This window comes from Mauremys reevesii, linkage group 26 (assembly GCF_016161935.1).
Source record: "Mauremys reevesii isolate NIE-2019 linkage group 26, ASM1616193v1, whole genome shotgun sequence".
NCBI lineage: Eukaryota > Metazoa > Chordata > Testudines > Geoemydidae > Mauremys > Mauremys reevesii.
Genome location: NC_052648.1, coordinates 1,529,204 through 1,540,845, shown reverse-complemented (window position 1 = coordinate 1,540,845; position 11,642 = coordinate 1,529,204). Strand labels below are relative to the sequence as shown.

The following is an 11,642-nucleotide window of genomic DNA, read 5'->3' as shown; positions in this document are numbered from 1 at the left end:
CAGCGAAAGTGACGGGGTGTCACTGGCTGCGAGGGGACAGGGCTGGGAGGGATGCCAGGCAGCGGGTGACGCTGGGGAAGCAGAAAGTGACCCACCGACAGGTGAAGGGGGATGGGGGAGTAACCTGAAGGGCTGAAGCCCAGGGGTTACAGCAGTGCCGGGCTCCAGGGCCGAAGCCAGCAGGCAGGGATGCTGTTTGCACGTCTCTGGCTCAGCCCCTTGGCAGAGATAGTGCGTGGGGCAGCTCCTACCTGTGCTGGGAGAAGGGCGCGAGAACCACTCTGCCACCAGCCCCCTTTCACTGCTCTCCCTGCCAGCAGGAGCCTGCCCTTGGCAAGGCCTGCCCAGCTGCAGGGTTGGCGCAGTCCCAGCCGCGGGCACAGAGGGAAGTTCTCAGCAGTCAGCGAGGGGCTAACGGCTCCCCAGGGTGGCCGCTGGTTAGTTCGAGAACCTGGGCGGTTACTCGCGGCAGAACAATGCTGCCCATGTGCAGCGGTTTCATCATGAGCAAACACGACCTCTAGAGCCAAACACCTGCTGAGGAGCCGCGGTAGCCGGAGGCGTGGGAATTGCGCCTGGGGCCGAGGCAGCAGGTCCGCTGGGGGTGGCGGCCCAGAGCGAAGCCCAGGGAAGGGTGGTTATACTGAGGCTGGAATTCCACCACCGAGGGGCATCTCCACCAGCTCCCCATGGGGGAGGGGATCAGCCCAAGATCAGAGGGGGCAGGGCAGGGGGCAGCCAGTACAGGAGGGGACGAGGCACCTGCTCCGGAGTTTGAGTCTCTGGCCAGAAGGAAGCAACCCCAGAGCAAAGGAGCCATCTGCATTAGCACTTTCAGCCCCCTGGCCCCTCACCTGCTGGGATGAGGGTTGGGGCAGGCTGGTGGAGGGCCAGGGCTAGTGGGGATCACAGGAAGTGCTCCTGTAGATGCAGCCGGGGGCTTGGTGATCGGACGTGGGGGGGGGGGGCCCATCTCTCTGTAAGTGGCTGGGCCAAGCCTGCCCCTGCTCAGCAGAATGGATGGGTCAGGGCCTGGTCCCAGCACATGGAGCATTTGCTCCCCTGGCCTGTGAGGAGTGAGTCCAGGACCCAGCAGGCTGCTGTCCACATCAGAAGAAACAAGGGGCCCTGATCAGTGCTCCCCAGAACAGTCCAGGGCTGCATGAGCCTCAGGCAGTGTCACCCCAGAGCAAGGCTGGATGGCTACTATGCAGAGCTGGAATCTGCCCCAGGCGCAGTGGCAGAACCGGAAGGGACCCGGGCCGCTAATGGACAGAGGAGCGCACCAAGGCCTGTCCTTTTCGCTGAGAAGTTTATTTGGTTCCATCATCACAGAGATGTCTGATAAATATACAAACCCAGGACCCTTCTGGAGCACTAACCCCAATAAGTTAGCAATAAATAAGGAGAGTGTATAAATAAATCCCTACTAAAGTGCACTTTTTGCTCAGAGTGTTAGGTGGCACGAGCCCCCAGGGAGCAGCCCTGCGGAAACCTGCCTCCGGGGGGGAAGAACCCACCTCCCCAGGCACATAGGGCGGAGGGGGCTAAGGGACCATGGTGCAGCTGGAACAGGGACTGACGGGTCCTGCCCTTGGGGACTGCGCTGCCCCCAACAAGGCTGCAGGCACTCTGGCCACCCTGGTGTCCCCTGAGCCACATCCAGCCAGTTCCAAGCTGAGCAGGATGGAGGGGAGAGGAGGCGCCAACAGGCCTGTTTTCTCGTGTCTGAACTAGCCGCTGGCAGAAGGGGCATGGAGAGGCCTGGGTCAACGCAGTGGGCCTTGGCTGCCAGGGGATGACTGTAAACACGCCCATGCCATTGCACCCAGGGGAAGTTTGCATAGACGGCAGGTCTAAGAAGCACAGTCAGTGGCTGCCTCTCTCGGCCCTGCCTTGAGATTAGCTGGGCCAGAGGCGTTTGGTAACGGGGCTCGTGTGCACCCTCAGGCACAGTGACACTTGGTGACGATCATGTCCTCGAAGAGCGTGGAGACGAGTCTCCCGTCGCTGTTGTAGTGCATGAGCACCATGGGGTCATAGCCCGCGGGCACGCAGCAGGGGGCGGGCGTCTCTTTGGACAGCGTGTGCATTCGGGCTTTGATCTGGGCATGCATGCTGGCCGGCTTGTAGTTGTGAGGGCAGGACCCTTCGCAGAACTTCATGTAGTAGCTGTTCGGGGCGATCACCCAGTCGGACCAGCCGATGTCTTGGAAAGACACTTTGAGGGACTTGAGGCAACATTTCCCATCACTCTTTCTGCATTCCTCCTCTAGCGCCCTGGCTTTCCTTGGCCTGGAGCCCAAGTTCTCCTGGGTTTCCACCACTAGGTTCAGCGTCTCAGCCCCCTGGCTGGTGCGGTTGGTGGCGAGAAAGGCAGAAACGTCTGCAGCGAATACCAGCTGCAGATGGAGCCTTTGCTCCGCGCTCACTGCCCAGTGCCGGACAGCGGCCCCCAGGTCAAGGCTCAGGGTCGTGGCATCAAGGGCGTAGGAACGCAGGAGTTTGGGGTGCCCGTTGCGCTGCCCAGGCTCCGGCAGCTGGTAGATCTCTACTCGAGACGGCCAGGAGGCATTGAGTCTGGAGACATCCTGAGTGCTGAGAGATTTCTCGAAGAGTCTCAGCTCAGCCCTCATCACGCTGAGCTCCTGGTGGAAGGCCTCGGTCCGGGACAGCACGAGATTGTAGCAGGAGCTGCCAGCAGAGGCTTCCGTCCGGCGCTCCACTGCAGAGAGAGGAGGCAGCGAAGGGTTAATAGGGGCTGCTTTTCCACATCGCCTCTTTCTGGTCCTGTTACAAACTGCCCACCCCAAGCCAGCATCTCAGATTCCCCCCGGCATTGTGCAACGTGACACGCGTGTTATCCTCGTGCGCTGCACATGTACCAGCCCTTCCATGGCCGTGCACTGTTCAGTGTGAGGGTTGCCAGGGGCACGACTGCCATGTGCTCGCTGTACGCTGTGGGGAAGCCCTTCTCTACAGGTCCCATCTGTGCACACACAGACCTTCCCTAGGCCACCCAGCCTGGGGCTCCCATGTGCCCAGCTGGGTCCTCACAGCACTCCCGGGCGATCCCCATTTCATAGCTGGGGAAACCGAGGCAGAAAGTCAGGGACTTGCTCCAGGGCACACAGGCAGTCTGTGGCAGAGCAGGGCTGGGTCTCCCGAATGCCACTCAAGTGCGTTAGCCCCGTGTTATCACGAGCCCCAGGTAAAAGTTATGGCCTCACCCTCCATGAAGCAAACATGGTTAGAAATCCCCCCCCCCCCCCGCAACAAAACATCCATGCTAGGTAAGGAACAGACAGAAGCCTCCCCCCAGCACGGGCTCTGCCCAAGTGTTATAACAACTCCCAGGTCCTGGGCAAACCTCAACTCTGCATAACGCCCCCCACCCTTCTCCCATTAACCCGCCTGTGTCCTCTGAACACGCAGCCGGTTCAGCTCGGCCAGGCAGGACCTGTCTGACCATGCCCCCCACTCAGCCTCAGCCAAACGGAGCTGCAGCGACACCCAACGGTCTGCGGCTGCCCCTGGCCGAACACGCCCAGGGCTCTGCTCTGACAGCTGGACCATCACTCGGGGGACTCGCTTTAGCCCTGCTGTGTGTTGTCAGTGGCCTCTGCATCCTAGAGCCAGGGCAGTGCGGGGCGACACTTGCGTGTGCCAGAGCGCTCAACACGAGGCCTGGCCACCACTGGGAGCCCAGAAGCCACAGGGGGGAACGGGGCGTTTGCCAGTGCTGTGTGGGGAGGAGTCCTCCAGCAATGTCCCTGGCCTGGTGCATGGGAGTCAGAGGTGCTCAGCACTTCTGGGATCAGGCCAAAGGACCAGAGCCAGTTTGCAGCACCTCTGGGGCAGACCTGGGAACACACCCCAGGAGTCCTGACCCCACCCTGTGCAGTAACTGTGGGACCATCCCATGCAGTGCATGGGAATGGGCCTTTCAGCCTCTCCCTCCCAGGGTGCCTCTAATCCTGTCCCACACTGGCACGCGACGGGGCGGGAGGAGAAGGGGGGCACGCGACCTGACCCAGCCCTGGGAGAGGTTTGCAAACCCTGGTCCCGTCACTTTCCCCTGTCCCACCTCACGTTTCCTGGCCTGGGAGCATCGCCAGCCTTGGCCAGACAAAACCCAGGCACCGGAGCCCAAATCAGGGGTTAATAAAGGCAGCTGGAGGCTTTTCATTCGCCTTCCTGCTGCAGGCCCCTGGGCTGCTCTCTGGTCCCAGGTCCCCTCCATCAGCACAGTCAGCCACACTCGGGTCCCGGGCCCAATGGGCTGCTAGACACCAGCTCCCTTTTGGCTGATACACGACAGCCGAGATTTTCACAAAGCCACTTGCCTCCAGGAGCTGGGGCTGTAAATAAACCAAATCTCACAAGAGCGAAGCCAGGGGCAGAAGTGGAACCCGAAGCAGGCTAGGAAGTGCCTCCATCTTGGCATCTGTCTGTTCCCAGGGCCGTGGGAAGGGCCCAGCGGCCTGGCAGAGCCCAGGGCAGGAGACTTGCTGCTTCTAGGCCAGAGGTCCTGACAATCTTCGGGGAACCAGCTGAACTTGCAGATGCTTTTGGGACCCAAACATCCAGCTTTAGCCCTGACTACTGGGTCACTGGAGAGCCAGGCCCCAGCCACGTCTGGCTAGTTTGAATTAGCAAAGCAAGGGGCTGCAAAGCCCCCTGCCAGAGCTGCCGGCCGGACCCCGCTCTGCAGGAGCCGGCTGGTGTCAGCATGGAGCATGCGGAGCCGAAGGAAGACCTCATTCTGAACAGGCTTCCAAGCGGCTGCTTCCATATGACTCTGCCCCAGCCATTCTACCACGGCTCAGGCCTGGGAGCACTTTGCCAAGAAAAACGGGCAGAGACCCCCTCCCCAGCCAGGAGATCAGGCTAAGGGAAGGGGACGCGCTCTGGCAGCTGGGTTCCAGGGCTGCCTGACCACCCGGAGCCCTGCGAGGAAGAGAGACCCCCGCGACTCCTGTGCGCTCCCTCCAGGCACCTGGAAAAACAAGGATTGGGCAAAGTCCCATTTGTTCCTTTCTGAAGGTCAGCAGGGGCCGAGGGCCCCACAGCTCCCGGCTCCCAGTCCCTATGCCCACCACGCACCGGCCGCTACTGCCCGCGCAGGAGCAAAGCACTCCCCCTGGGGAAGGTGCTCACCAGCCTTCTCCTTGGGCAGAGTCCCCAGCCCCCGCGCAGGGCGCTGCACGAACACACAAGGGGAGACAATCCCTGCCCCACAGAGAGCAGCCTGATCAGGAGGAATCCGCTCCCATGATTGCACGGGTCAGTGACAAGCACAAATCGATGGCTCCACAGTCCTACGTTTTCCTTAAGCTAATAAAAATAAATAAATATAGATCGCTGTCCCGGCCCCCGCCTGCCCCGGCCCGCTCAAGCGGCATGAGTTGGCCAGTTGCTGCAGCTGGTGTGTGCCCGGCGCAGCACTCCCGGCTTCCATCTCCCACGTGTCGGTCCACTGGCACTGAGCCGCACGCGGTGAGTCAGTGTCAGGAGCCCGGCTGAGCAAGGGGGTCTCAACCCTTCTTGGCTCTGCACTGGGCCAGTCCAACAAGCAGCACCCACTGCCCGGCTTTGCTAGACCCCAGACTGGCCACCTGGGAACAACGCAGCCCTCTCCCTAGCTCGCGGGGCCCCACAGGCAGGTTCCTCTGCATTCCCAGGGCCGGGGCAGCAGTTTCAAGAGTGCCTCAGGAGTGGAGTCAGGGGGACATCGGCTTCTAGGTGAGGGCAGCACCTCTGAAAGTTTCTCCTCAGCTGCTCAGAGAGAAAGTGAAACCGGAGGCACAGCCCAGGCGCCCGTGGACACGCTCGGCTCTCAGAGAACCAGAGGTTAGCAGGGACTGCCAGGGTCAGTCAGGCCAACCCCCTGCCAAGATACAGGAATTGTTGGGTCGCACCGCTCCAGCCTGCGTTGGAAACCTCCAGCGAAGGAGCTTCCCCAACCTCCCCAGGTCTGCGCCATTGTCCCACTGCTCCGACAGCCAGGACATTTCCCCTCGGTTGGTTTCACTTACGCTTTGGAGTCAGGAGGTGAAGCGTCCTGGGTGGGGCTGCCACCTGACTTTCTGCCCTGCTCCGGTTCCCCCTCAGCTGGCTGAGTTTCTCCCTGTAGAGCTGGCGTGCTCTCCTCACCCCATCCTGGTCCAGCCTCTGCCGGAGCACGGGGGGCTCCTGCAGCCCCAGCCGGTCCAGGATGCCCCTTTGGATTGTTTCGAGCTGACGCCTGTTCCCGGCCCATCCGTGCGGCCGCAGTTCCACGCCGGAGAGGAGCAGCAGCAGGCAGGTGGCGGCGTACCTGAAGTCCTGCCCTGAGCTCTGCATTGTGCAATAGGCCAGGCAGTGGAAGCGGCACCGAGGTTGTGCAATTTCTGTCTATATTTATAGCACACTCTGGACATGCAGCTTTCATCAACGGCTGTGAGGGAAATGAATGAAATGGACCAGACCTGGCTTTATACTGAGCTGAACCTTGCCCGCCCTCCACATCCCTCCACTCCCCCCCCCCCCACTCACTCGCTGCCTTACGTCACTGCGTGAAGCAGTAAACACAGCTCCAGCAGGAATCTCTCCTGTCCCCTGGCCTGGGGAAGATCAGCCCTGGTGGAAGAGCCGCCCTCCCAGCCAAGGGCACTCGGCTGAAATTTTATGGGCGAGCTTGGACAGCGCTGAGGCCTGGTGATTTGTGGTGTGTTTTGCAGCTATGGAGACGGCAGGAATGATTTACAACCAAGAGAAGCTTCTCCATGGCCGGCTCTTGCAACTAAGCATTTGCCTTCCATGTCCCCTCGGTGTGTTAGCTAGGGGCCCGGGGAGTCCCCGCGGGGACCATCCAGTGCAGAGAGGTTTGAGGCAGGGAAGGCAGCAGGCAGCCAGGCAGAGCAGTTTGGAGAAAATAACCCACCCGGAGCCTGCCTGGAAGTCTCAGCAAGGCCAGCAGCTTCCCAAGGCTGGAGCCATCCTATTAACACTGCTGCCAATTTGTGCATTTCTGACCCTATGGTGCTGTATAATAAAAATAATGATAATAATAATAATAATAATAAGTGGAGATATACCTATCTCCTAGAACTGGAGATGAAAGGTCATTGAGTCCAGCCCCCTGCCTTCACTAGCAGGACCAAGTACTGATTTTTGCCTCAGATCCCTAAGTGGCCCCCTCAAGGATTGAACTTGTAACCCTGGGTCTAGCAGGCCAATGCTCAAACCACTGAGCCCTCCCTCCATCCCAACTGCAGTGCTGCCTCGAAGACTGGAAGCAGATGTGGCAATTTCCTGCAATGGCCTCGTGAGACCTTATTGACTGAAGTTTATTTGTTCCCTTGAAGTCCGTTGTGCAAGATGCAGTGGGTGTGTCTTCCTGTGGACTAGGGCTGTGGGTAACCCCTCTAGGGACAACCGCCATGGGGGGCCGGCGAGCTCAAAGAGCTCCACTGCCAGTGCACAGGGAAGAAGGGAGGTTTGAGACAGTAACTGATAAGTGGATTTCCTAAGAAATACCCCAGCAGAAGTTATCACAAATTCCCCACCTCCCGCTGTGTAAAAGCCCAGGCTTTCGAAACATCACCCTGAGGTGTGCGATTGGCTGCTGATTACCTGTTCCTGGAGATCAAAGGCCCCGGCTCTATAAACAGGGGCTGAGCTGCCCAGCCCAGGGTCTGGGTCGAAGCTGAGAGCTATGAACTTGGAGCTACAGGAAGGCCCTGGGATGGGTTTCAGAACTGACGCCTGCCCGGGCGCGAGGCTGGCGCTGGGAAGCCTTTTAGCCAGTCTGCCCTTGTGCTGGCTCCTGGAGGTTCTCTCTGTACCTCTCCTGCTCAGAGCCGTGGGGCCCTGTGCCTGCAGTGCTAGGCTGGAGGGAGCCCACGGCGAGGAGGCAAAGCACAGCCTGGCTGGCTGGGATGTCACAGCGTAACCAGGGGGCTGAGCAGCGTCAGGGAGAGACACGAGCCGGGAGGGGGAATTCGGCTGCAGCTCCCTGACGCTGCGGGACACAGACCCACACCGGACACTGGGTGCCCAAACTGAGCTGCTTTAAAGAGGTGCAAGGGCGGGGGGCTCAGCGCGCTCTGGAAATCAGATCCCCCTAGGGGAGTCTCAGGCTGGGCTGCCAGAAATCGAGGTGCCCAACGGCACCAGTCACTCTTGAAAATCTTGGCCGATGAATTCCTGGTTCCACTGTCAGCCAGACCTGCCCCAGGACAGCTGTGCCTGCCACGCTCCGACCCTGGCCTAGAGCCAGAGTGGTTTGGCTGAACTTGGGGCAGACTCCGTCCTCGGGCATGCGGCTACCAGCCCCTGGGAGCTAAGGCCAGGGCTGAAGCTGGTTCTTTGCGGTGAGCCTCCCCTCCTGTGCTCGTCCCGCCTCCCTTTCCAGCCGCTCACGCCTGGGCCTGACCTCAGCTGGCAAAAATGCAAGAGGCCTCCTGTCAAATACTCGGATTTGGGGCCATTTCCTAAAGCCACCTGCAGCCCCTGGTGAGCACCACGCGAGAAGTGGAGCCGGCCTGGGGGCTACGTGGTCTCCGGGGGCACGCGGCGCAGTGAGCCGGGGAGCCGGGCTGCACTTGAACCCGAAGAAAGAAGAATTGTCCTGGCGGGTCTGTGAGCCGCTCTCCCTGTCCTCAGGGCCTGAGCGCTCCGCAGGCGCCAGCCCACGCACCCGGCTGGGACAGGACCAAGGGCGAGAAATCTGGCTTCAGCATCCCCGGACTGGCACAGCGTACAGAGGAAGGGCGCCCTCTAGTGCCCAGGAAGGACACTTCTAGCTTCCACTTTGAGGGCTCCAGCGTTGCAGGAATTGAAGCTAAAGGGATGACGGGCAATGACACCCCTCCCTTTGCTTAGGCAGCTGGAGCCAAGGGAGCTGGTGCCTAGCCAGAGTCTTGCTCCGTTACCTAGTTTCACAGCTGGGCTGGTGGAGGAAGGAGGCGGCGATGTGGCTCCCCCCGACAAGCGTGCACGACGCAAGCTTCTCTTCAGTGGAGGGAACCACAGACATCTCACAGGTGGCAGCCTCCCCCGGCCACAATCTTCCCCCCAAGCCCCATTTCAGCTGGAGAGAGGCACAGATCGGGGGGGGGGGGGTTTACGACCAGAAGGGACCATTGTAGCAGCCAGAGGACAAGGCGCTCAGAGCTTCACATTTAACATCTGCTGTGGGGCGGATTCTGCTGTTCTGTGCTGCTTCCTGGCTGGAGCATATTCAGGACAGGACCTCGCCTCTGACACTGTAGGAGAAGCCTGATGATCTCTGGTGCCTCCTGGCTTCTATGCTGGCCCTGCCGCCTCACTGAATAACTGTGGCACGTCAGGAAGGTGCGGGGGGAGGATACTTGCCTGTTCTCAGGGGACGAGGGGAATCTGCAGCAATTTAATCAGACTCTGCTGAAAGGCAAAGGATTGTGACTGAAGCCATGGCCCACACCAGCTGCCATGCGCCGAGATGGAGCCGGACAATTCCCTACACAGAGATCGCACTGAACTGGACAAAACATGAGTCCAGCCCGGCTCCCCACCGCTTGGACCAGTGCAGATGGCTGGGATGGGACTCGGAGGGTCTGCTCCCTCTGGCAGTGCAGTGTGCCTGCATCAACCAGGGGCCCGGCTTGGGCACTTGCAAGCAGCAGGAGAGGTCAGTGAACAGGGGGAATCTCTCAGTTCAGCTCACACATGGGACAGAACTACTCTAAAAGACAGACACTGATCTGAGCAGAAATCTTGACAGGTTAGTACCAGACATTGCTAGGAAATACACTGTCAGGGGCTTCCCTCAGCCCAGGCAGTGGCCTCTTCCCCCTGCTTTCAACATCCAGCTGCTTCAGTTCTAGTTCCTCTGGGCAGAGCTAAATTTGTGGTTGCTGGTAAAGCCACAGAGCCTGCTTCTCCCCTGCCACAACTTCTCTGAACTCTGGTGAGTTAAAGTGAGAGGAACCTGAGCTCCCAGCCACAGGCTGCTCTGCTCCACGGCCATCGGCACCAGCAGCAGCGCCGGCTGGGCTCCCAGCCCCTTGGGGAGTGTTATTTGGCTGGAGATTTAAGTGATGGCGCTTGTGGGGGGGGGGGGGGGGGCTATGCTTAGCACCAGGTACGTCCCTTAGGGACGAGGGGGGTTGTGAGGTTATTGACATGAACTGCGACCGTATAGATCATTGTTGCAAACAAGGTCCTAGAGTTGCACCAAATCTTGGGCAAAGGAGGTCAAGTGAGGTGTCTATAGAAAAGTTGTAATTTGCTGGTTATGATGCTGCTGTCTGTATGGGTGTCTCATTTTTGTATTTGAAGTTATAAATATTGGCTACGTACTTGTATCTCAATGTGTTTGATTGTAAATAGCCTCAGTGAAGCATTTGGTGAGTTTCTTGAGAAAGGAGTATTCTCAGTAAGTGCCCACTCAGGAAACACTTAGCTGACACTGGACTTTGGGAGACACCAATCCACATCTGAGCTTTCCTGGGAACATTCAAACTAACATGTAAACAATGGTGTCGGCCTGCAAAAAGCTGAATCATTCATGGGCATGTGACTTGCCCAGCTGGCTACAAACTCCATCTTGTTGCTGTGACTTTGCACAGAAGAACAAAGGGGTTTCCACCCACGAGAGAGAGAATATAAAAGGTCCCGGAAGTCTCCCCATTTTGTCTTCAGCTGGCTCAAGAAATGGCATCTCCACCCCAAAGAGATACCTGAAAGAAACTGGGACAAAGGACAGTAACTACGGGGGTGAGTGATTGCTGGGCCCAGATCATAAACTACAACGTTGGTCTGAAAAGGACTGGGCCCAGACTAGGAAGAGTCCAGTCTGTGAAAGCAGCTGATTGGAACATTTCTGAGCGTGAGATTTACCTGTATTCAGTTTCATACTGTATCAGGCTTAGACTTGTGGGTTTTGTTTTATTTTGCTTGGTAACTTACTTTGTTCTGTCTGTTATTACTTGGAACCACTTAAATCCGACTTTTTATATTTAATAAAATCACTTTTGCTTATTAATGAACCCAGCGTAAGTGATTTATGCACAGCTGTTTGCTCCCCCAGCTCTCTCTCTTTATGGGTGTTATAGAGGGCAGACAATTGATGAGTTTATCTGGTATAAGCTTTATACAGAGTAAAAGGGATTTATTTGGGGTTTGGATCCCACTGGGAGCTGGGTGTCTGGGGGCTACAGAGAGGAGCACTTGTTAAGCCATTTTCAGTTAAGTCTGCAGCTTTGGGGGTGTGGCCCAGACCTGGGTCTGTGTTGCAGCAGGCTGGTGTGTCTGGCTCCACAGGGCAGGGTTCTGGAGGCCCAAACTGGCAGAGAGAACAGGCTCAGAGGTAGTCTCAACACATCAGGTGACAGTCCCAAGGGGGTCTCTGTGACCGAACCCATCACAGGCTTCACACTTCGAAGGCAAAGGGCAGGTACTGGGAGGAGGTCCCTGACAATGCTGGCCAAGGAGCTGCTGGCAGAGAGGGATGGAGAACAGGTCCAAAGAAGGACAGGGGCTCCCTCCAGTATTTTTGTTCAGGAGACACTGGACAGTTGAGGGTTCATTGCTCTTGATCACTGAAGGAAACGAATGGCAGAATCTGTAGCACAGGGAGCACCCAGAGCCCTGGCTGCTTAGGGGGCCCCCAAATA

At 58.6% G+C, this 11,642-nt stretch overlaps 1 protein-coding gene across 1 annotated transcript; it reads right to left on the bottom strand.

The window, feature by feature from the left end:
* Nucleotides 1-488: 488 nt before the first annotated feature.
* GDF15 (growth differentiation factor 15) lies at nucleotides 489-6,345 on the bottom strand. Its single transcript, XM_039516197.1, has 2 exons — nucleotides 6,039-6,345; nucleotides 489-2,725 (listed from the first exon to the last, which is right to left on the bottom strand). Exons 1-2 carry the CDS (start codon nucleotides 6,343-6,345, stop codon nucleotides 1,947-1,949), a joined length of 1,086 nt encoding a protein of 361 aa, XP_039372131.1. The 3' UTR covers nucleotides 489-1,946.
* Between the last annotated feature and the right edge of the window lie 5,297 nt (nucleotides 6,346-11,642).

Bases quoted from the DNA above. Each gene is read 5' to 3' on its own strand.
- GDF15 (XM_039516197.1), bottom strand. From the start codon at position 6,345: ATGCAGAGCTCAGGGCAGGACTTCAGGTACGCCGCCACCTGCCTGCTG. The intron at 2,726-6,038 runs GTAAGTGAAACC...CTCTCTCTGCAG, and splicing joins TCACCTCCTGACTCCAAAGC to TGGAGCGCCGGACGGAAGCC.